This window comes from Phyllostomus hastatus, unplaced genomic scaffold, assembly GCF_019186645.2.
Source record: "Phyllostomus hastatus isolate PE091 unplaced genomic scaffold, TTU_PhHast_1.1 phas_scaffold_317, whole genome shotgun sequence".
Taxonomy (NCBI): Eukaryota; Metazoa; Chordata; class Mammalia; order Chiroptera; family Phyllostomidae; genus Phyllostomus; species Phyllostomus hastatus.
In genome coordinates this window covers 6,628,594-6,653,668 of record NW_025334023.1, presented here as the reverse complement: position 1 = coordinate 6,653,668, position 25,075 = coordinate 6,628,594, and the positions used below count along the sequence as shown (strand labels likewise).

The following is a 25,075-nucleotide window of genomic DNA, read 5'->3' as shown; positions in this document are numbered from 1 at the left end:
CTAAAAGCTAAAAAACCAGACCTCCAAGCAGAAAAATGATTGATTAGACTACATAAAAATGAAAGGCATTTCTTGAGCAGGGGACAAAGCTAACAGGTGACAGCCTGAGAAAAGATTCTCCTGACCGTGGAAAACCAGGCTCACTCCGGCCTCGTGTGGAAGGGTTGAGGCAGGAGGCCACGCCCAGTTTGCTGGCTGTGGCGACAATGCAGGAGATGAAGGATGATCTGGGCCTGAAAAGAAACAGTATGAGTATGGGATGCAGCTTATATATCATTGATGTCAATCCTTTCATTTTGCTGGTGGGAAGCTGAGGCCCAGGGGCAGTTAAAGTAGTAAAGAGATCAGCAAGATCTGGGATCAGCCCACTAATAGCAAAATCAAGTAGAATCCAGTTCTCTTGACTCTGTCTTGGTGGGAGGAGACTATAGTTCATTTTCTTCATGCATTTCTGTAAACATTTATTGGTACCTACTCTGTGTTAGGTTCTGTACTGGGCACTGGGGATACAAAAAGGAAAAAGACATAGTCTTTGTACTTGAAATGGTATCAACCTGAAGAGAGAAAAGCAGTCGTATGCAGTAAAGAATTCCTGCTGTAATAGAGACCTGGGCTAGGTATATGAGCTGGGTGCAGGCTGTCTGGGAGGCAGTAGAGCTGAATGAGTTAAGACCCTGGACTAAGGGTGCTTCCACTCTCACCTGTGTGGCCCCAGGTAAGCCACCTAGCCTGTCCCCATTATCTTACAGAATTATGGTGAGGATTTAATCCATAAAGCAGTATGGACTGTTCAGGGTTTCATTCTTGGTGCTGAGGCAGCCTTGGGAGATGGGTCTGGAAATGATAGGCAGAGATCCTGCATTCCTGACAAAACCAGGGCAACTCTGTGGCCAGCCACAGCAGAGAGCCTATTCCTGCTCCATGGGTGATTCTGTTCTCTGTCCTTGTCACAGGCATCCTGCACAAAGGGAATGGTGAGAACCAGTTTGTGTCTCAGCAGCCCCCTGTCATCGGGAGCATCATGGGCAATGGGCGCCGCAGAAGCATCTCCTGCCCCAGCTGCAATGGCCTTGCTGATGGCAACAAGCTCCTGGCCCCCGTGGCCCTGACCTGTGGCTCTGATGGGAGCCTGTACGTGGGAGATTTCAACTACATCCGAAGGATCTTCCCCTCCGGGAACGTCACCAACATCCTGGAGTTGAGGTATGTGAGGTGCTGCCTTCCTCACAGTTCCTCATACCATCCCTTTGCCATCCTGTGAGCCCACCTGGCATCACCCAGTGGGCCCAGAGAAAAGACAGGACAGCCACTCCCCTCTCAGACTCCGGGACTTTTCACTGCCCAGCTCAGAGGCTAAACTGAGCTGAGGGCCCTGGGGAAGCGGGTGCTGATTTCCACAGGGCACTGCCATGAAGACCAGCCTCTCCTGGGGCGGGGAGGTATCCTTGGTGTCCAGGTGATGTAGATGGCTGCTGGCAACCAAGAATTAGACTCCTTGGAAGCCCCTGAATCTTCTTTCTGCCTCCTAGCATCAAATTGGTTGGGATTAACCACATGAGTCTTTTTATAAGGACACGGGATGGCATAATGACCCCAGTGCCAGTGTTACCAAGTTGGGCCCTGTTACTTACCACTCAGAGTCAGGGGCAGCTCTCGTCAACTGCCTAATCCTGAGATACAGCCACAGGCAAATGCTGTTCCTATGGTGTTCAGAGCCAGCCTGGTCGGCCTTTTCTGTTTCCCTGTGATCATCAGAGATGGTGCACAGCCACACTTAGGGTGTGAGGAAGGGCCTGGAGGGCTGGATTTTCTCTGTGCATCTCTATACCAGATCTTTTTAGAAGCACTGTCATAGGGAGGGTTCTGGGGTTACAGAGAAGCTGTAGTTAGAGTCAGGCGAGCTATGCTGTCCCTTTCAGGAGCCACTGCACCCCGTTCTCCACGTTTGCTTTCCCCTGGGCTGGGGGCCCAGTGAACAGAACAGGCCCTGGAGCTGCAAAGCCTTCTTCCAAAGTGGCCAAGGGAATAGGAAACTCACTTTTGTGAAGCTCCTACAATTTATCCAGTATGAGTTCTGCAAGATAGTTACCACTATTGCCCTTGACGAACCAAAAAAAAGGAGAGTCAGGGAATTTTTAAAAACCTGCCGAAGGTCAGGTCCACCATTCGGTGGACCCAAACCCAAAGGCCATCATGCAGTTCTGCCTCACCACAGAATGGTCACCTGGGCCTATGAAGGCCACTCTGGTTCAATGCCTGTTAAGTTATTCCCTGGAGGTAAGGCCCTGCTAAGAATCCTGTTCTGCAGTGCGTACATGAAAAGAGGGGAAGGCATGCCGGCTGAGCAACAGTCATGATAGCCCCCCAAGAGGGGAGCGTTAGTGTTTGCCCACACACACACGGGAACAATGAAGGAGAGGGTCTTTGGCCATGAAGAGAATTAGCTCACATTCTGTGGACTCAGAGGAAATCAGATCCGGCTGAATGAGAACCAAGCTCCCGATGGAATAGTCTCTGCCTTTCTTCTCTCTTTGATGAGTTTGATTGTCACAGGCATCTGTCAAGGACAGTGGAACCCCCCAGTGTATTTGCTGCGGTCCATTGCTCATAGTGCCCTTCCATCTCCCGTGCCGTGATGGAAAGGGCCATGGCCTAGGGGCCGGCCCGCCTTGGCAGACAAGCTGTACAACTTCGGGCAAGGCACTTACCCTCTCTGGGTCTTCATTTTCAATCTTTCAAATAAGAGATTTCATTTTCCCTGTCTCCCTCCCACCATTTTGGGGAGATCCTGGAAGACAGTGGGTAAGGAAGGAAGAAGTAAATGAAATTTAGAAAAAAAATAAATTTATCAATACATTATCACCTTAATATATTTTTCTTCAAGTCTTTTTTCCCAGGCCTGTTTCTCTGTGTTACTATCCTCCTTTTAATTATTGTATATCTCCAATTCTGTATTCTATTATAAAGATAATTGTGGTAGGCTGTGCAAGTTTCAATAACTCTCTGTAAGACTTGCAGGCAGAGACACATCAGTGAGCGTGCACATCTCTGGGAATGTGTCTCTGTCTGGGGGGCGGGGGAGTCGACTATTCCAACCTCGGTCTTCGCCTTGGTAAAGGCAGCCGCATGTGTCAACCTCCTCCTCTTCCCCGGAGTCAGCAGTGGCAGCGCAGGTGAAACCATGCCTCTTCTGTGATGTGTAACTGCTTGTAAGCGAGCTCACTGACAAGTAATATCCAGTATAAAATATATCAGTGTCATAGCTGCTAAGTCTTTATTTATTATAGTATTGTGCAGTACCATTGCTGTCAAGTTTTCAGGCTGCTAATAATGCTTCTAACCCTGCTGCTAACACCTCATTCTTTCTTCTATTCCCTGCTCTCCTGTCTTCTGTCAGAAATAAAGATTTCAGACATAGGTAAGCCAACCAGTGGAGAATTTCCTGTCTCTCCTCTGCCTTGTTGCACGTTGTATGGTAAGATGCATGTGTCAATTTCAGATGGCTCAATGGCAAATGAAGCCTGTGTGGTTGGAACTGATTGGGGGTAATCAGTTACCATGAGAGGAAGTCATTAATAATGGTGGGGACAGCTGGTGAGAGCCTGAACTCCTTTAATCTCTAGCAAAGCGCAGCAGTTGCTTTGGTAGTCTGTGGATGTGACAGACAGAAGTAATAGGGAAAATTTTAATCTTGGCATAGTAACTTGAACACCACAGTCTGCTTACCCTTCGAGTAAAGGGGAACATCATCCGAACAGTGTTGAGTGACTTCGACGGTCACAACAGGGAGTCCTGAGAACATCTTGATCAGGCAAGGACCTGGAAGAAGACAGGTTGCAGATTTGCACTTCTGTGGGCATTCCCTGTGCCTAGGCTTTGATGGCTGTGGTGCCAGGTGACCCCATTGGAAAGTTTGCCGGCAAGGACAAAGTAGGGGAGGGTTTCCAGACCTGACAGACCAGCTGAAGGGAACAGTACCTGAAAAGGAACTGTGTCCCAGAGCAGATTTGTCATGTAGGCTCACAGTGACGCTGCAGCAGACAGAACTGGTCCTCCTCAGACCGGCCGAAAGAAATGTCTGCCTGTCGTCATCACTGGTCATGGTGGCACTCATCTGACTCCTGGGTCATAGCGACCTCAGAGTCCCCCAGCCTCACACACATTTGAAAGTCACCATGGGCAGACGGACCTGAGGCTTGCACTGCTGCAGAGGTGGCCTCGGTTACCCACGGTGGCTCAGGTCAGAGTGGCATGGTGGGGGTGAGGGGTGTCAAAGCTGGGATAGAGTTATGGGAAAGTCTTAGGATGGTAGAAAGAGACAGACCCCAAACTCAGTGATGCTGATATCCATGTCTGTGTAGTGAGATACAGTATTAAAGTGACGATCACATACGTTATTTTAAGGTCATAATGATAGTTAACATGTGATAGAGCTTTTAGCGTGTAGCAGAGGGGGACTAAGTGATTTACACGGATTAGAGCAGGTCATCCCTAAACCGCCCTGTGCATTAGGTACTCATGATACATATAAGTTACAGATAACAAAACTGAAGACCCCCACTGTGTCATCTTGAAAAAAATTACTTTATCTCTTTGAGCTTTAGTTTCTAACTTGAGGTTAATAAAATCTCCCATGGAGGCTGTTATAAGGGTTACAGATGATGTTTGTAAAGTACCTAGCTTTTTACCAGGCACAGAAAAGAGCTCCTGAAATGGTAGTAATAATAATGATGATACATTATTATTGTTAATGTATCATCATTATTATAATTAACTTAACATCACCATAACAATTGTATGATGATGGTGGTGGTGATGATGATGATGATGTGTCCATCTTGCCCAAAAGGAATTCAGTCTTTTTAACTACAAAAGGCACATGCATTAAAGTACATTAAATACAACTTGAGAACAAAAGGGAAAAAAAGGAAACACATATATGTGATCATATGTCAAATTAGACTCTGAACCTCCTGGCTGCCAGAATAAACAGGGACATATAATTATCTTCATGGTTTGCATTATCAGAAATGGGGAAATATGCCCACTCCTCAGAAGAGGGATGTTTTTTTCCTAACACTGAAATCTAAAACAGATTTTCAGTGAGCTTTGTAGCTGAACTATGTGCTGATATGTGCCCTCAAGTTCAGTTTTACCAAAAACACAGAGGTATATTTCCTATGAAGATCTTTGAAGAGCTAGCATTTAACACTGAAACCTTCAATCAGAGGTGGTTTGGCCTGGGACACCGCTGGGTTACGGGGGAACCTAGCTAGGGAAAGTCAGGGGGCCGGGGCGCTTGTGCAGCTTTGCCATGAGGTCATCGTGGGGCCTTCAGCTGGCCACCTGGCCTCTCTGGTTTTAATCTCATTGTCTGTAAATTGAGAGTTGTGGTTTGGTGCCTTTTGTTTCTGATATTGAGCCATCTTTTGATATATCCATGGTATGATTTCAAAGCCAGTTTCCTGGTCTCTCTCTATTCATTGTTTTTCTCAGGTGCTAAAAACTATTTCTAAAGTGAACCAATGTGGGAGGGAATAAAGGAATTTTCTTTCTCTGCCTTTTGTTTTTCTAAGGTCAAGCAAGAGTGAGAAGACCCAGGTTCCAGCTCTGATTTTAGCTGGCACCTGGATATTGACAAATCTCTTCCTCTCGTTGGGCCTCCATGTCCCCATCAGCAAATGTCAGAAGTAGCTTAAATTCCAAAAGCTTGCCTCTGTATCCATGAGCACTTACTGTTTCAGCTGTTCCCAGAAATAGTCTCTGGCTCAAGCTGATGCTCCCAGCCCACACAGGGCTCCCCCGGGCCGCCTTGTCTCTGCCTTTGGCCTTTTCTGCCTCAGTGCCAGCCCACCATGCTAGACGTGTGCAGTCCAGGGACCCCTCCTCCTCTGGGCATCTTCCTCCGTGGACCCCATCAGGGAACAAGGATCTTTACTTCCTCCCAGATCTCTTCCTTAACATCATGGAGGAAGGTTTGAAGGCTGTCGTTGTTTAGAAGTATATTTGAACCCCTCTCCATTAATCCCAGCTGTACATACTCTGTTAACTCTAACAGAGTCCTTAACTGCCCATAAAGTAGATTGGAAAGGACAATATTAAGCCTGTCATACTTGGCTTTTCCATTATACAATAACATAAATATTCTGGAGGTTTCTCAAGGTGACCAGCCTCCATTTATTAGGCATTTTTAATGGAACAGGTACCATGCTCAGAGATTTACATTCATTATATAATTTTGTCCTCAAAATACTCCTTTGAATGTGATCATCCCCATTTCCGAGATGAGAAAACTGAGGCTCAGAGTAATGACGTAGTTTGCCAAAGGTCACCTACCAAGTGGGTGGTATAACTGGTATTTGAACCCATGTCTGTGTGGCTTCAGTACTCAACCTCTTCCCCCTGGTTCTAAGAACCAGTAGATCGAGTTCTGCCAGAGCTGCCACCAGATGTGGTCAAAGGATGCTGCTTTGCACGAAGCAGACCTTACTCGAGACAAAGGGAGAATTCCCACTCAGGAACAGGGACTAGATTGCCTTTCGTCTCAAGAGACCCCTGGGCTCACAGCTCCTGCTAGGAAATGCCCTACCAGGGGTGTCCAACCTTTTGGTGTCTCTGGGCCACACTGGAAGAAGAGTTGTCTTGGGCCACACATTAAATACACTGTGGCACATAATCACAAAAATATCTAATAATGTTCTAAGTACATTTACAATTTTGTGTTGGGCCGCATTCACAGCCACCCTGGGCTGCACACGGCCCATATGTTAGTTGGACACTCCTGCCCTGCATCATCCGGAAAAGGGCCAGAGTGGGCTTGACTTCCTCTCACCACCTTCAGGAATGAAACCCTTACAGTCTTAGATTTTACATAGCTTCCAGAGGTGCCAAGGTTATGTTCCAGGAAGCTGAAAAGAATATGGGTCCTATGGCAGATGCTGGGAAACAGCCGTGGCCATGCTCTGTGCCCAGCCCTGCTCAGGATCAGACTCCATCAGACATGCCTCTGCCAAAGAACTGGGCCTTGGGTCTCAGCTCTGGGCCATCTTCTGCATTCATGGCTGGCAGAGTACTCTAAGGCCATGTTACTTGAAGTTGTGGTTTTGGCATTCTCTGAGAACCTGTTAGAAATGTAGACTTGAGGCAGCAGCGCCCCAACACCGCTAAACTGAAATGTGCATTTAACAAAATCTCCAAGTGATATATATGGACATTAAAGTTTGAAAAGCACTGGCCTAAAGCCACAGCTTCCAAATCTGGCCATGCCTCCAAGTCACCTGGAAACCTCTTAAAGGGACAGATGCCCGGACCCTTCGATGCGTTCATGTTTGAGAACCATCACTCTAAGATCTGTAGCAGTGGCTCTCTCCTGCGTTCACTACCAGGGAGGCGGGTGGCCATTCACTTCTGATTCACGAATTCAGCGGACCTTTCTGGAGCATTTCCTCCGCACCAGCCTAGGTCTATGCAGCAGGGACTCCAAAGCAGACCCCGCCCTTGAGGAATTCAAGATGTCTTCGAGGAGGCAGACCGCTAAACAGAAAAGTGTCTTAAGGTGCTAGTATATTTTGTTTATACTAAAAGTATGATCTGCTTAAGGTCTAGTGAGAACACAGCAAGGGAAGTGGCCAGTTCTACCAGTAGAGTAAGGAAGACAATAATGGCATCCCAAATGAGCTGATGCTCGAGCTCAAATCGGGAGATGAGCAGGTGCCGCAGGGAGCGAGGGCAGTGCACTGCTGTCCACACCCCGAGAAGCAGGATGAGGCAGGAGAAGAGCAAGACTTCGGAGTCGAGCAGATCAAAGTTGGAAGACCGTCCTGTTACTTAGCAGTTTCTGGCCCTGGCCAAGTCATTTCACCTCTCTCTGTCTGTTTTCTGAAATAGGTTTTTGTTTTGTTTTGTTTTAAGGAAAAACACACCTGCCTTATATGTTAGTTGTGAGGGACAAGAGGTCATGAATGTAAAATGTTAGCAGAGTCCAGGACAGATTCCAGAGTCCAGGGCACCCAGAAGTGGTAGCAGATGCCTCTGTACCAGTGACAGTCATCTCCACAGCTGCACTCTGCAGACTGGTGGCTCTGCTCCAGGCAGAGGCCAGGTGCGGCTCCCCGTGTAGGTGGCGTGAGGAAGAAGTGTGCTGAAGACTGTCCGAGAGCTCTGCCAGCTGGAAAGGGCTGCTGAGATGTATAATTTCATTTGATCCTAATGACAAGCCTGTGAACAAAGGAGAGCAGGAACTTAGTCATGTGACAGCCGAGGGGCCTACAGCTTGAACAATTTAGGTGACTTGCTCAAATTAGAACCCACATCTTATAGGTTCAAAGCCAAATGCTCCTTTCCCTGCATTTAAGTGACTGGCAGACTCAAGTTTGTCCTAGGGCACAAAAGACAGGGCCACAGCTTTTGTAGACTCTGGAACAATCCTGACAATGCCAGTCTCTTCTGGAATTCACCCATCTGAGAAACACCACATGAGTGGCACTTCTCCGGGGTGGAGCAGGAAGTGCAGGGGACCCCTCATCACACGCCCTCGGGGACCCGTTCTTCTGCCCAGATGGACAGCACCAGGTTATCATGAGTGATACATGAAGAAATGAAATAATCACCCACATCTCACAACTTTTACCAGGAAAGCAGGAAGATCAAGGCTCTATAGCATTGCAGAGTGGGACCTGAGGTCACTGCTCTTACTGAGTCAGAATCAGTGGCATCTGGAATGATTAAATGTGGGCTGCAGGGTGGGGTAAGCTGTAGGGACATTTCACAATAAACAGGATACCTGTCCTGTTACCACCACCCCCAATGACAAGTAAAATAAAAACTCAGTAATTTGATTGAAAATATCACTTAGATGAACTAAAAATGGAGATGTCGCCCACTTAAAGCAAGTGGCTGCTATGGGCTAGAAGGCACCAGTCTGAACACTGAAAACATAAAAATGAATAAAGTCCCATCTCTTCCCTTCAAGCACTGACTGTCAGAGCTAGGAGACAGGCACATAAATGAATAGCCATGCCTTAGGTTAAGTGTCCTGTAACCCAGAGATGAACCTCAGAGAAGAAAGGTCAGGGAAGGTTCAGCCAGAAAAGGTACCAGGTGAGCTGAGCCCTGAAGAGTGAGTAGCAACTCAGCAGGCTGAAAAAAGAAGGGAACGGGACCTCACACAGAGCAGGTACTGGAGGCATGAAGACACTTGTCATGGAGGGACACTTGTCAGTCTGGCTGGAGCACAGGGTGTCTGTGAGGAAATGGCTGTGAGGAGGCTGGGAAGACAGAGCAGCAGCAGAGCCTAAAGGGCCATGTGTGCTGCTAGGTCAGGGAGTCTGGATTTGGCCTGTAAGTCATGGACATACCTGGAGGGAAAAGCATTGAGATGATGTGTTGGTATTTGGGTTAGGTGAGGGAAGAAAGCCCTGGGGACAACCCAGGCTGCAGGCAGAGAAATCTGCCCTTTCTTTACTCAAGAAAGAGGTGATGTGCAGGCAGCGTTAGGGCCAGAGAGGCAGGACGGGTGGAAACAATCACGCTGTCTTAGTCAAATTCAGGGAGAGAAAACAGGAAGGAAAACCTTAGGTCTGGAGGCTGACCCTGTTAGAAGCAGCCAGGGCCCAAGACAGGGTCCAAAGTAAGGGATGGTTACGATGACAGAACAGTCGGGGCCAGATTAAGACCTTCGGAGACCTTGACACTGAAAAGATTATGGTGCTTCAGTCTTTGTAAGTAATTCAAAAAATACCAGGCTGTAAAAATTTGTTGTTCAAAAGGACCCAAGACTTATGTGCCTGATAAAATGCAAAATAGCCTCTTTCTAGGCTTTTCTGGTTCTCTTACTTGGATGGTGAAGGGTACTCAACACCCCTGCGCTGCTGGTGCTCTAGGCATTGCTCTGTCTGCCCCGGGCCCCTAGCTCAGTGTGTCCCACTGCTCAGTGAAAATGGCCAGTGACAGGCCACCCAGCCTGAACACACAGACTCCTTTGAATCAGAAACTTTCCAGAGACTTGGAGGGGGGCTGTCAATAAATAGTGAGATGCCATCTGAGAACCCAGGAATTATCAGGCTGCACAGGAACTGAAAACGGCTTCCCAGGAGTTCTGAGTCCAACTCCAATATGGCCTAGACTTGGAAGAAATTGTAAATCAGTTCCATGTGCTAGCAAAATCCAAGCCTAATACGAGGTTCCTACCTTGTAGTCCTTTCTAAGTGCAAAAACAGGCAGAGTGACTAGTAATTAAAATAATAATTATGATTATTGAGTACCTACAAGGTGCCAGGCATGATGCTAAATATTTGTCTCATGTGATTTTATATGATTTTCACAATACACCAGCAAGGTAGCTATTAACATCCCCGTTTTGCAAAGAAAGAACACCTGAAGCTCAGGAGGCCAAGTAATTTGCTCAAGTTTCAGAACCTGGAAATAACAGAGCTGGACTTCGAACCCAGACAGCTGAGATTCCAAAGTCTGTGCATTCCTCCTACCCTGTGCCTAGAGGCAGTGCCTTGTCTCTGGAGTGCCCCTGTGCAGTCGCGGTCTGACTTCCCTCTCCTCCGTCAGCACACCCTTGTCTCGATGACTGTTTTCCAGGTGCAGAGCCATCAGCATTGCCCCTGTGTTTTGTTTATTTTTCCTGGGATGTTGCTGCAAAGTACAAACTAATCCTGCAGCCCATTTATATCTGGCTGCAAGAGGGGGACTACTGGGCTCCTGATAAGCACAGCATGAGTGTCCAGTGAAGACGCTGTTGCTGCTGGCAGGGAGTCAGATCTGGCCGGGGTCTTGTCAGTCAGTCCCAAGAAGGGTTATGGCAGCTGTAAAATTTCTGTAGAAGAAGAGTTTATGTGTCAAATTCTTTAAGTGATTTTAAAGTCAAGCCCTTCCACGTTTCTGGCTTGGATGTACAAGCCACTGTTGTTAGCCCCACTGATAATCCTTTGAAGAAAACATGTACTGAGCACTTGATGTGGGCATGGCAGGTGGCCGGGAGTGGTAACTGTTAGCATTAACAGTGGGGTGGGAGGGAGAGGGAGAGTTAGACCGCCCACTGGGGTCAGACGAACTGGGGAACTGTCACCCAACATGGGGATGTCATCCACATAAGATGTTTTTGCTCGGATTTAAGTTGTGCGTCTCTGGCTACCTGATGGGAAAAAGGAAAGTGCCCACCCACTGGCGTGTCCTTGTTTTCCAGTCACAGTCCAGCCCACAAATACTACCTGACCACAGACCCGATGAGCGGGGCCGTCTTCCTCTCTGACACCAACAGCCGGAGGGTCTTCAAGATCAAGTCCACCACGGTGGTGAAGGACCTGGTCAAGAACTCCGAGGTGGTCGCAGGGACAGGTGACCAGTGCCTCCCCTTTGATGACACGCGCTGCGGGGACGGTGGGAAGGCCACAGAAGCCACGCTTACCAACCCCAGGGGTAAGGCTTTTCTTTTAAACACTTGCAGTAACCTCTATGGGGTGTCTTCCATTTCTAAAAGAAATACATGTTTATCATGGTAAAAATTTTGGAAAATATCCTGAACTCTATGGAGAAAAGTTGAGGGTATCATAGTTCTACCTGCCAAAAATGTTCTGCTAACCTTTCCTAGCTTTCCTCCTAGTCTTTTTTCTAGGTGTTCGAGTGTATGTAATACTCACCAAAAATAAAATGAGATCTCATTAGACAAACTTCTGGTAAACTACTTTTTCCCCTAACTGATAAATTATGGACATATCTCCATGTCATTAGTCTTCATACTGACTTTCAGTGGCTGTATGGGACTCCATCAAATGGATGGCCCACCATACCTTCATCCATCCCCTACTTCTGGGCATTTATGCCAGCTCCCACATTATCATTTTATAAAATCATAGCACTGTGTCATCTCTGCACATGTTCATGTGCATCAGATGGGTTAACTGTAAGTTTCAATTTTGAGTCCTGTGAGAAGTTGGGCTTCTTTATACCCACAATCACAGTTTTTCATTCACTGACTCATCAGGTACTTACTGAGAATGCACACTGAGTATGCAGTACGTGATGGTAGCACAGATAAGGTTATTGTAACAGAAGAAAGATTTGAATGTGAATCACTCTGATCTGGGAGAGGGGAGAAGCATTTCCTGAGGTGCACAGAGGAAGAACTGTGCGTAGGAGTCCAAACCGAGAGAGGCCTCTGTGCCTGGGAAACTAGAAAGGCTTTTTACACGAGAAGCCATCATTCACAGTAGAGCCTGTGACCTATAGTGACTAAGCCTCACAGTCCTCATCAATAAAACAGGGATAAGAATACCTTCTGTGTCTACCTCCAAGGATGATTCCAAGGATCTAAATTAATATATTTTATACTACACCTGTAAAAATGCCACAAGTGATTATATTATTAAATAGTGTCCGGTTTCAGGGCCTTGTTTCAAATCAAAGCAGATGCTAGTGAAATCAGGCAGTTCTGTATTCAAAATCAGACATTGCCACCTAATAGCTGTGTGACTTTGGGTGAGTTGCTTAACCTCTCCAGGCCTCATTTTCCTCGTCTTTAAAATAGAGATGTACTATACAGTTGCAATAAACATTAAATATTATCAAGAATGTAAATGCTTAGTGCACTGATATCAGTCACATGATAAACATCCCAAAATGATGATTCCTATTATAATTGCTATATTATATTATATTATATTATATTAATTATATCACAGCATATCATATATCATTATATAATATATGTCTCTACCACATACCTGCAGTGGTCAGGTGGTAACTCTGTGACATGGGCATTGTGACATCTGGGGTAAACCTTCCTCCTAAGTATGATTTCCTGACACTGAGAGAGTAGCCTGGGGTGGAAAGAGCTTGCTCTGAGGGACCCTGCATTATGGTTCTGCTCTGCCACTCCCTGGCTCTGCGGCCTCCTCCACTGGGCCTCAGTGTCCACATCAGTAGATGAGCAGATTGGGCTAAATGACCCCTGAGACCCCTTTCAGTTACAACATTTTACTCTGTGAATTAAAACCAGTTTTTCTTTTTCTGAGGGTTTTTGTTCTCTCCAGGTCTTTCTCAGTTGCTGTACACCAGGGATTTTCAACCTTTCTCATCTCAAGACACACATAAACTAATTGCTAAAAATCTACTGCACGCAAAAAAATACAATATTTGCCAATCTGACAAAAATAGGTATAATTTTGACTCATTCACAGTGGATGACTATTGGTGCTATAGCTGTTGTCATTTTTTAACTTGACAATCTCAGGGAAAAGAGGTCAGTGCCCCTGACTAAATAGTGAGGGAATGCATGTTTTAAAAATTCTTGCAGCACACCAGTTGCAATTCACTGCTTTACACACGCATGTCCCCACCGTACACACACACGCACACAGATACAGTGGCAGTGAAATTGCCCAAAAGCCTATAATTAACCCAGATAGAAATGACAAGGGTGCCACAATATGCAGACACTTTGTAGCAGGGAGAAAAAAAGATGTTCATCTATTTAGCACAACAAAAGGAGAAAAAATGAAGTAATTAATTAGAGGACAGATCACTTCTATTAGCCTGCGCAGCCGACTCTGTAAACAAGAAACCCGATTGTTCGTAGAGTGCTCGTCAGTCCCAACAGATGGAAGCGAGTGACAGCACATCCAGGCAGATAAGGGACTCCTGTCTTGGTGCTTGAGGAATGTAATGGATTTACATTCCAGGCAGACAGGGATAGAAGAAAGGCTTCCTTGCCCTGAGGCGGCCCAGTCCTCTGTGGGGAATCGCTTCCCAGCCCTGAACAGTCCATGCAGGGGGTAGATGGAACTAGTGCTCCAGTGCATTTTGGTCCCTCAGAGGCCCTGGGTATCCAAAACCAGCCTCTGACCTTTCCTAGACATGTGGGCCTCGAGAGCAAGGGCCTTGAAACGCACCAAGTGCTGCTCACATTCTCATAATTGTAAGTCACTAATAATTATTGAGGACTAACTACTACAAGTCAGATGTTATCATCCCCATTTTTCAATGAGGAAACTGAGACTTGGAAGTGAAGTGACTCACCCAAGATTATACAGCTGGAAAACTTTATATTTCAAGAGTCTCCACCTCTGTGAAGCTTTTTCTGACCCCTTCATTCAGTTCCTTCCCCAGAGAAAACTGAACAGAACAATACTGACCAGAAACTCCTTCATTTCATCATGAACCCTCTTGGCCTTCTGCCACTCCCTAGGGACACTCTACATGGCACTGACTCACTCCTGGGCCTCCCCTCTAGACCTTGTGCCCCTCGGGGGACACAACTCGTCTGTGGCTTGGCCCCAGCCCCCACACTTCTACCTCCTGTGATTCTTGACCTGAGGTGGAGGTCAGCATCTCCCATGAGCATTTGAACAGCCTCGGTCCTCACCCCAGCCACCCCCTGAATTCGTATTTTCAGGAGTGAGGCCAAGGTATATGTTGAAAAAAACTCTTCCAGTAATTCTGATGCATATCCCTGCTTAAGAAGTATGGATTTGCTAGAGAGGTTCTCAAACTTGGATGTGTCTCGTTATCACCCAAGGTGCTTGTCAAAAATACAGATAGATGTTGAGGCTCCACTGAGAGTTTCCTGAACAGCTTTCCTGGGGAGTGCATTGTAGCAGGCTCCTGGGTGATTTGCACACATCCAAGAGTGAGAAATACAGTTAGGGTAATCCCTCCATTTAATAGCTGAGGAAACGAAGGCAGAGCCATCCAGTGACTCACCCCAGGTCAGGCAGCTGGTCAGGGGGAAGGTCAGTGGCATGGGACAGTCTAGTGAATGGAGCAGATGATTTTTAATAACTTTGACTCCCCTCTTCAGTGTACCTTTTTTAGAAATCAGTTTCACCAATATTCTCTACACAAATCCATAGGGTTCTTTTTCTAAGTTCTGTACTTCTTCAATGACCAATGAAACTAAAATAGCAACAGAATAGAAAAACATGAAGGAGAATAGAAAAATATGAAGGATGATTATCTTGGAAGAAAAGAAAAATTGTTACCAAAAAGGAGACTTGACTACTATAATGACAGATCTTGAGGAGTAGGTTAGTTTAAATAATTCACAGTTTTGATAAAGATTCTCCTTACCACTGCCTCTAGTACTTAACAAACCCCCAGAAGTTACGAGTCCAATCTCAGTGTATGGCCAAGGCGATAGTAAACTTCCCCAGCACCAGAGCCCTGGAGAGTCTGAAGACTTGGGTTCTAATGCCTCCTTTGAACAAGTCGCTCCACATGTCTAGTGTCTGTCTCCTCATATTTAGGAGAATGAATGACGTGCAGGAGATCGAATTAAATCGTGGAGGGGAGGATCTCTGTCAGCCAGCAAAGGCTACGTGAGTATGTGGGTTGTCACCACCCCTAACCCTGAACTCTCTGCCCCAGGCATCACGGTGGACAAGTCCGGGCTGATTTACTTTGTGGACGGCACCATGATCAGACGCATTGATCAGAATGGGGTCATCTCCACCCTCCTGGGCTCCAACGACCTTACCTCAGCACGGCCCCTCAGCTGTGACTCCGTCATGGATATTTCTCAGGTAAGGAGAAAGCTTCCTCTGACAGGACCCTGGGTCTGGGTGTGCATGCTCGTCCTGTCACTTCATCTTTCTACCACACAAGCCTTTAGGGGCACACTCTTGGTGCTGGGTCTGTGAAGCACACTCAGGACACTAAGATGAGTGGGGTGCAGCTTTGTGCTCTGGGAGCTCACCATCAGGGGTGACAAGTGGGTGACAGAGAGAAGCTTCCCCAGTAAGAAATCTGCCCCAGGAAGCCTCAAAGACAGCAGAGATGCACAGTGTGAATTTATATCCATAGCCACCTGACTTTCCTCTTTGCAAATACAACTACTTAGATGTTATCTGTCCTTTTTCTAGACTGTAAGCTGCAGGAGGACAGGAATCCTGTCCATCTTTTCCTCTACTATAACCAGGGTGTCCGGTACACAGTGGGAACACAATCAGTGTTTGGTGATTTAGTCACTGATTAACTGACTGATTCCGGACTTTGCCGCTCATTAGCTGAATAACTGTAGACATGTTTCCGAGGTCCTTCAATCCTCGTTGTTCACATCCATAAAATAGCAGGATTGCTTTAGGAATACGTGAAACAGTGCTCGTGAGTCTCCTAGCACTCCTTGGCACATCAGAGATGGTCAATAAACAGAAGTTTTAGTGCACACTTTCTCAAAGGAGGTGACATTTGTGTCAGGTGTTGAAAGCTGAATAGGGGTTTGCGGGTGGCAAAGAACAACAGAGACATTTCACACAAAGGAAACAGCATGTGCAAAGGTACAAAGTTGTTAAAGGACCTGGTACGTTCAAGGAACACTGGAAAATTGAATGCCTGAGCGTAGAGTTCTTGTGAGGAAATACAGGCAGGAGTTGAAATGAGAAGTGTGATTTAGGGTCCGTTGGTGAAGGAACTTACCATTCTACCCCAAAGACCTTTGATCTCAGCAGGTGGGCACCGGGAACCTAGTGTAGACCAGAGGAAGACAGAAGCAACTGGCTGTTCAGCATGTCTTTAATTTACCTTGCACAGACTTGGTAAGGGATGTGCCCATTATTGCTAGAGTTTTTGGCAGGGCCTGGCCAGCGCTGTCACTGAACACCCATCTTGCCAATGTTAGCAAAACCAAGGAAATGAGAGGCTGAGTTATGATAAATTGCACACTGGTGTCAGCAGTAGCCACACTCAGCTTTTCAAACCCCCTCACTTCTAGGGGAGCCTGCACACGGGCCCTTTTCCACTCCCTGATGCTCAGCAGGCAGCAGAGGCTGGGAGGCCTCACCGGTCACCCCCACCTCTGTTACTGAGGTGTCACGGAGCCCCTCTCCCAGAGCCCCGTAGCTGCTGCCAGCAGCCCCAGCACCCATGTCCTATCTCTGGCGGGTGCTCGTATGATTTCCCTCTGCACCAGCTAATGTGACTGTTACACTCCAGCATGAAATCTGGTCTCTGCCATTCATCTTTCCAGCTTGGCAGCTTACCCTTGTTGGCTGCAGAGCTTCCCTCTCCCGTCTGTGAGCAAGCTAGAGTTGCCCAGGCAGGAAGCTGCCAGGGCCTGAGGATGTGAGTACAAGTATATGCAATTCTCAGAGCGGGCCCTCCACCAGCCAGCACCGGATGCTGAAAATTCTCAATCCACTCATTGGAAAGTGGTTCGGCTTTAGATGGAGGTACTGCCAAGCAGCCAGATCAAAGGCTTGGAAGACAAACTGGCATATAACAGTGGGGGTGAAATCCCACACTTTGATTCAGAAATCCTGGACAAGAAATCTCTGTGTCCTTAGTCCTCACTAGTCTTGTCTAAGCATGGAATTCTTTCCACCGAACTCTCCAGACACAGGCATATATTTTTATGTACACATATGGGCAGGCGGTACCGGCTTTTGTTCTCAGAGCTGCCTCTGTTACAAACTCCCAGCTACCTTACCATCCACTGGGAATAGAGAGGGGAGCCAGAGAACTCAGAACACAGCTCAGAGGCAAGGGTGGGGGCAGAAGTGAGGAACTCAGACCAGTTCCTCTGGGAGGAGATGAAAACCAGACCCCAGGAGAAACTAGAGGCAGGCACAGAGTGCAGAAGGGACAGAATATGTCACCTGTTCAAAACAGAAGGTTAGTTCTCAGCTCCTCAAGCTATGGCCACCACAGGCAAAGAGGATAACTCTACTTAGGGTGCAAAATGATTTCCTGAGGACCTATTATGTGCCGGGCACTGTTAGAAATGGGGATGCAAAGATGAGTACTCCATCACTGTTCTTATTAGCTGTCATAATAATCCTGACAGGTAGATATTTTCTATCCCATTTTACAGATCAAGACACTGAGGCTTGGTGACACAAAATGCAGTTATAAATGCAGGGCCCTGCCCTGGGCTCCACCAGGGATTGGAAATGAATTTTTTTAAATCAAATCATGTATATCAATGCCTAGCATGGTGCCTGCCAGCTAGCAATAGGCTGTAAATATTCATTCTCTTTTTAATTTGCAAAGACTTGCCTTGTACATTGTCTTGTTTGATTCTCACAATTACTTTATTTAATATTTATTACCTGCATTTACATATGGGGAAAGCAGTTCAAAGTGTTTAAGTCCTTGAATAAGATTACACCTGCAGTAATTGTAGAACTGAGATAGGAAGTGAGGTGTCCTGGCCCCAAACAGCTCACTCTCTCAGTGCCGTCCACAGTCACACATTTGTTCATTCATTCGACAATCCATTTTTTAAAGCAAGTAACTCTGTAACAAGGCAGCCAGTTCAAAGTGCTTTCATAAAGACAGAGAATGCCCGGGAGGGCAGGAAAGTGGGGATCCCCATGCTACTTCAGGACCACGGCGTGTGGGAGCTGGAGGGACCACAGAGATTATGAATGCTGTTCCTTTCCATTTGGGTGATGGGAAGTTAGGTTTCAGTGTGATCATCACTAATAGGAAGGCCAGATCAGAGAAACTCAGGTTCTTGGTCTGGTCTGGAACACCACACAGGCACTGTGACAGCGAGGACTGGCTCCAAGAGCACTGGTCTTTCCCAGGCGCCTCTGCGCCCCTGGGTGTAGAGGAGAGAGCAGGAAAGCGCTCACTCTTCCCTTCCTTCCCCCTTCCACCTCCCCGCCCCTGCTCCTTCCCCTACACCCATCAGGGAGCCATCTTTTCATCACAATGACAGGCAGAAAGGTCTGGGCAAGCAGGTCCCCAAGGTGCCACAGGACCAGAGGGCATAAAATATTTAGCAGCTAGTGTTGACAAGAAATGGGTTTTAGGAAATTGAAAATTCCCCTGTCACTTTAGAGTAAACTGTGTTCTGGATGCTGCGGAAGGCTGCTGGGCCTCCGCGCTCTGGAGAGCACCAGCTGGCTGGGGGCTCTGCCCTGCCGCAGGCTCCCTTGTTCTGGGAGGACGGTGGGAGAGATCCAGGCTTGGAGTGAGGGGATAGGAAGACTTCAGGAAGCAGGGCCTGAGGACCCTTCAGGGAAGACATGAGAAAGGCCCTGAACTAAAGGGGCTGGAGAAGGAGGCCCCATCTCACGAGTATACAATCCACTGGGGTTTCCTTTTACACTTGTGAACTGCCACATGTACATGGTAGGAAATGTAAAACGTTCAAAGTAACAAAGAAGAAAGTTAAAATGACCTCTAATCCTGATGTGGTTAATATCTTGGTATATTTCCCTCAAGCTTTTCATCTCCCCTCTATCCATAATCCATCTTATTTGTGTGTTTTTCCCCAATTGGGATCACAAACACACTGTACTTACAGTTCTGTAACCTGTTCTTTCCACATAATACATGGCAAACAGTTTCTGATACCATTAAGTATCATTTATAACATCATTTATAACTGCTACCCAGAATATTCTAACTTATGGGTGAACTAAATGTACTATCATTTATTCAGCCAAATCTCTGTCATTGGGCATTTTAGTTGGTTCCAGTTTTTCACCATTATTAAAAATGGCTGTGATAAATACCCTCGTGGACAGTGCTGTACAAGATTAAATTCCTGGAAGAGAAATTTCTTATCTAAAGGTATACCTGTGTTTAAATAAGCCCAAATTAGACCAAATGCCAACAGTTTGTAGGGGGCTCAGGAACCTAAGCTGATGCGTCCCTAGGGGTCAGGTAAACAGATCAGCTGAAGGCAGCACCTGTCAGTACTTTCTGCCCATGTGCAGTGTGGCTGGACCTCTTGGGGACACAGTGGGCAAGGGCTTCCCTTAGTGCCAGCTCCTCCCAGTGCAAAATATCCAGAAATCCAGCCTCCACATCCACTCAACAAAGCATTCCTCGCCTCACCCAAACATGCCAGCTGCCACCCCTGTGTGCCCACCTGCAGACTCACCATGGTCCCTGACAGCTTCCCAGACTGGCTCAGAGGAGACTCAGATATGGAACTAGGACCTCTGAACCCTATCCTTCCCGTTGTGGGCTCCATTAATCCCCTCTGGGAGCACCTGCTCTCCGTGGTCCCACACACCAGTATCTAGAGCAGGGCTTCTCAGATTTCAGCGTCACCCAGGGATTTTGTGGGAATGCAGATTCTGATTCAGTAGGTTTGGGTGAGACCCGCTGTTCTGCATTTCCAACCAGCTCCCAGATAATGCCAGTGCTGCTGGCCAGGTGGTCACAGTGGAAGGAGAGAGGATCCGGCTGTGATTTCCAGCCCCACATTACGGTCACCTGGGCAGCGTTTGAAGCCATGCTGGGGCCCGGCCCCATGACCAGGGCTGTGATTTAGTTGACCAGGGGTGGGCTTTGAGCACAATACTTTCTAAAATCACTGCAGGTAATTTGAACATGTGGTGTGGCCAAATTTGAGAATCACTGGTCTGGAACTATGTCAGACCGAGGCCATGGTTATTTTGTCTTTACATCCCAGCACCCAGCCACGTGTTAATCCATGAACTCAAGCACTGAGAGGTCATCTTTCCTATAAAAATATTACCAACAGTTCCTGAAGCGTTTCTCTTAAGCCTCCGGGCAACACCTTCCTCAGCCTCCAGACTCGCTCTGCCCTCCCTTCCCATCCATACAGCGTTAGCTGCCGTTACCTGCGCGCTTACTGCGGGGCAGGCGCTCTCTACCTAGGTCGTTCCTACTTCACAGGTGTAATACCGAGACTCAGGGAGGCAAAGGAACCTGCCCAAGGTCACGAGTGGTGGGGCTAGGATGTGAACCCAAACCTGTCTGACTCCAAAGTCTGTCTCTTGCCTACTTTTTGTGTGTGTCTTTGCTTTTTTTGTTGTTGTTGTTCTTCATGTTTTGTCAATCTAATGGAGACCATGAGATGTCTCAGTGGTAGCTTTGCATGGTTTCACCCTGACCAGGGGCCTGATGGCCGGTGTTGATGACAGGCTGCTGCAAGGACCAGGCAGGACTGCATGTGAAGGCACTTGGGTGTGTGGGGCAATTAGTGATGGGTACCTTGCCAGGCATTTGAGTGTTGGTGTCTCCATTGTCAGGTTCGCTTGGAATGGCCCACAGACTTAGCCATCAACCCGATGGACAACTCTCTCTATGTCCTGGACAACAACGTGGTCCTGCAAATCTCTGAAAACCACCAGGTGCGCATTGTCGCCGGGAGACCCATGCACTGCCAAGTCCCCGGCATCGACCATTTCCTGCTGAGCAAGGTGGCCATCCACGCAACCCTGGAGTCTGCCACTGCCTTGGCTGTCTCTCACAATGGCGTCTTGTATATTGCGGAGACCGATGAGAAGAAGATCAACCGAATCAGGCAGGTCACCACTAGCGGAGAGATCTCACTAGTTGCTGGAGCCCCCAGTGGCTGTGATTGTAAAAATGATGCCAACTGTGATTGTTTCTCTGGAGATGATGGTTATGCCAAGGATGCTAAGCTGAATACCCCATCCTCCTTAGCTGTATGTGCTGATGGGGAACTCTATGTGGCCGACCTTGGGAATATCCGAATTCGTTTTATCAGGAAGAACAAGCCCTTCCTCAACACCCAGAACATGTATGAGCTGTCCTCACCAATCGACCAAGAGCTCTACCTATTTGATACCAGTGGCAAGCACCTGTACACCCAAAGCCTGCCCACAGGAGATTACTTATACAACTTCACCTACACTGGGGACGGTGACATCACCCTCATCACAGACAACAATGGCAACATGGTGAACGTCCGCCGAGACTCTACGGGGATGCCTGTCTGGCTGGTGGTCCCAGACGGCCAGGTGTACTGGGTGACTATGGGCACCAACAGTGCCCTCAGGAGTGTGACCACACAAGGACACGAGTTGGCTATGATGACATACCACGGCAACTCCGGCCTTCTGGCAACTAAAAGCAATGAAAATGGATGGACAACATTTTACGAGTAAGTATCAAGCAAGGCCATTTGATGGCTTTGTTTTGTGAGAAGTATTGTAGAATTAGAGGTGAATTGGTAGAGTGCTAATTTGGGGTGCAAGCCATTATCTACAATGTGTTCTGCATGTTCATATTCCAATGACTGCTTCTAGGAGGCAGCATGGTTAGTGGAAAAGTCATGAGCTTTGGAGTCAGAGGAGTTGGGCTTGAACCCCAGATCTCCCATGGGCTTAATGTCTCGAGGCCTCGGTTTCCACATCTGTAAAATGGAAACAAGGAACACCTTCCCAACATACCACATAGAGGTGACGTAGAGGAAAAGTACTGGATGGAGGGCTAGCATCTCCAGAAACATGGCCATGGGAGAAGGGACAGTTCCATGTGGATGAATTGTCCACATATTTGAAGCTCAGATCTTCAAGTGTAACATTTTTTTACTTGAACCATTTTGCATGGAACTTATGAAGTGCTCTATGTGCCTCCCTTCTCAAACACATTATACAGATATAATAAAACTTTTTATGAGTCAAGGTCATTGATAAGGAACACCCACAATTATTGCATATTTTGCTATAATATGAAGATAGCTTCAAGAAAGTGAGGCAGTGAGGCTACAGAACCCTTCAACCCTGCCCAGAATGATTCTAAACTTTCTTTTACTAGCTCCTGTGTCTAAGTGGCGTAGTTCTACTGCTTCCTTCCTCAGCATGGCCCTATTGTGCCACTATTTGTTTCTGCAGGGGCACCCCCCCTTGACCCCCACCAGTAGCTCACTTCCCTTCTCTTCATCCAGGACAGGGATTCTTCAGTGGTGTGGTCCAAGAACCAGAGTTCAGTTTATTCCAATCCTATTCAAAATCAAAGGTATGTGAGGTGTTGTTCCTTTAAGAGCTGGTTTAATCAATGGACTTTGTAATATCTCTTCTAGTTCAATTTTAAGCTTCTTTTCGAGTTCTTAGCCATATTCCAAAAAACCAAGACAGTTGAACACGTGGCCAGTAGACAAGTATGCAGAAGGTGGGGAGGAATTAGCCTTGTTGTGCATCAGCTGTGGGCTAGGGGCCACATTATTGCATTTAATCCTCACAGCAGCTCCGGAAAATGGGCGATATTATCCGTTTTACAGAGACTGAAATGGGGCTCAGGGAGGCTCATCTGCCCACAGCTGCACAGCGAGAACACAGCAGGATCAGGGGCATGCCCAGTCGGGCTGATGCCAGGGCTCCTGCTCTCCCAGCCCTGCCCTGCTGCCTGCTGCTGTTTGCTAATCCCAGATGAACCTGAGTCTCTGAACCATGAACTCTTCTTCAGCTTGATCAAGCATCAGTTTCTCAGAGCCCTAGAATCTAAAGGAAAAGGATCTTTAATAGACTTTTAAATACAATTTGCACCAAAAAATGTCACAGCAATTTGTACAAAGTTCACTGACTGAATTCCTTTCTCCAAACAAGGGCCTTGTTAATTATAAAGAAAAGACAAAGATCCAGGAAAACAGCAATTATCTTGATTAACTCACTGAAATGGAAATATGCTAAATAATTCAATTTTCCCCCATTGCCCCATGGAAGTCTCTTATACATTATTTAGCTGATACAGGGGTCTCTTTGTCAGAGCAAGTTGGTGCGCTCAGTCAGCTTCCCAGGTCACCCTCCAACCCCGCACAGCACGCTCACCCATCTCCACAGCCACCACTCTCTCTCCCAACCTGAAGTCTAAGACCGTTTCTTGCAGCCCCACCAGATAGGGTCCCATTTCCCCTCCCTGCCTGAAATATACAGCCAGAGGGGATATTTTATTAGGAAGGAAAAGCTAGTACAGTTGCTTTTTATAAAATTGTATTCGGAATTCCAAAGTATCCACTAAATAGCATTACCCAGGAGTGGAAGATAACAGCCCTAAAATAAAAATAGAAACTCACTTTTGGGGGGCCAGGCTGTTTCCCATTTAATCTTTCCAGCAGCCTCAGACGGCAGAAATTGCCATCCACATTTCTTACAGATGAACAGACTGAGGCACAGAGAGGCTGGGGGACCTGTGTGTCTAAAACGGTTGGGAGCGCATGGCAGAGCCAGCACACAAATCTGTGTTCTTTCAGCTGCACTGACTGGGTTCACCCTCGGTTCTCTGTGACTTATCTGTATGACAGGGATAAAAATAGTATCTGTTCCATAGGGATAGTCTGAGGTTCAGAATTTCAAAGAGAAGAAATATGGAAAACTCAATTTCTTACACATCATAATATTCAAATATAGCTACTGTCATTATTGTTGTTAATTTTTTTTCAAGCAGTATTAGTGGCAGTACCAATAATTGCGGAAGTGTTGTCTGGTTATGAAAGATGTTATGGGGGGGAGGGAGGCAGCTGTAAGTAAACTAATCAAAGACAAAAGTTGTAATTGGAGTAGGTGGGGAATTAGAGGTGAGACCCGAAGAGCAGAATCAAGTGTCACATCTCAGGGATCAGAACTAGGAAAGGGCCAGGCACCCGAGAATGTCCAGTATGGGCTGGGGAAAGACAAGCAGGGTGGGTCAAGGAAAAATGGCTCAGCTCGACTGTGAACAGAGTGAGGGTACCAGGCAGCCCCTTCCTCTGGGTGATAGCCGTGCAGCTCACGGGCAGGCTGGCTGGCTTCCAGACCAAGTCTCAACCAGGCAGTCTGCTGTGTACCCTATTTCAGGGCCATTGTGCAGATCAAAAGAAAACTAAATAAATACTTAACGTAAAAATACTTTGCAAACTATGAAGCTCCTAAGAAGTAAAGGTGTGATACTATTATGGTGTTTCTTAACATAGATTTGGACAGGTCATTCCAATGCACCATTGTTCCAGTGGATTTTCTACTTTTAGCTCCATGAGGCAGCTTAGTGGATTCCAACCCAAATGCTCAAATATCTGTTTTTAAAAAGTCAGCCCAAGCTTGCCTGTGACATGGGCCATTACTGAAACAAATTTTAAGTTGGCTTTATTGATCTCTCAACAGATTAAATAATACATGTAACATAAACATCACACACTTCAGAGCAACTTCACTTAAAGAGTTCACAGTCCTGGGGCATCAAGGTTTGTTTCCTTCCCTCAGCCCACAGATCTGCCGGTAGAAAACTTCTAAGGAATCTGTAATGCAACTTTCATCTCCAGTGTGTGGCATCATTAATTTGAGACTTGAGCTCCTGGGCAGATGGTGTTTGATGGCTAAGAAAAGGACCAGATAAGCATGAGGCAGGTTCCACATGTGGCTTGCGGAGC

The 25,075-nt window shown here is 46.9% G+C and overlaps 1 protein-coding gene across 2 annotated transcripts in view; it reads left to right on the top strand.

Moving 5' to 3' along the window:
- Positions 1-25,075, top strand: part of TENM4 (teneurin transmembrane protein 4) — a 737,235-nt gene that overhangs the window by 673,588 nt on the left and 38,572 nt on the right. Inside the window, exons 23-27 of one of the 2 annotated variants that reach the window (XM_045817893.1) lie at positions 954-1,203; positions 3,398-3,418; positions 11,195-11,427; positions 15,373-15,527; positions 20,958-21,835. In XM_045817893.1, coding sequence (XP_045673849.1) covers positions 954-1,203; positions 3,398-3,418; positions 11,195-11,427; positions 15,373-15,527; positions 20,958-21,835 — 1,537 coding nt within the window. The remainder of the gene's footprint in view (positions 1-953; positions 1,204-3,397; positions 3,419-11,194; positions 11,428-15,372; positions 15,528-20,957; positions 21,836-25,075) is intronic. The other variant, XM_045817894.1, reaches the window with a different exon arrangement.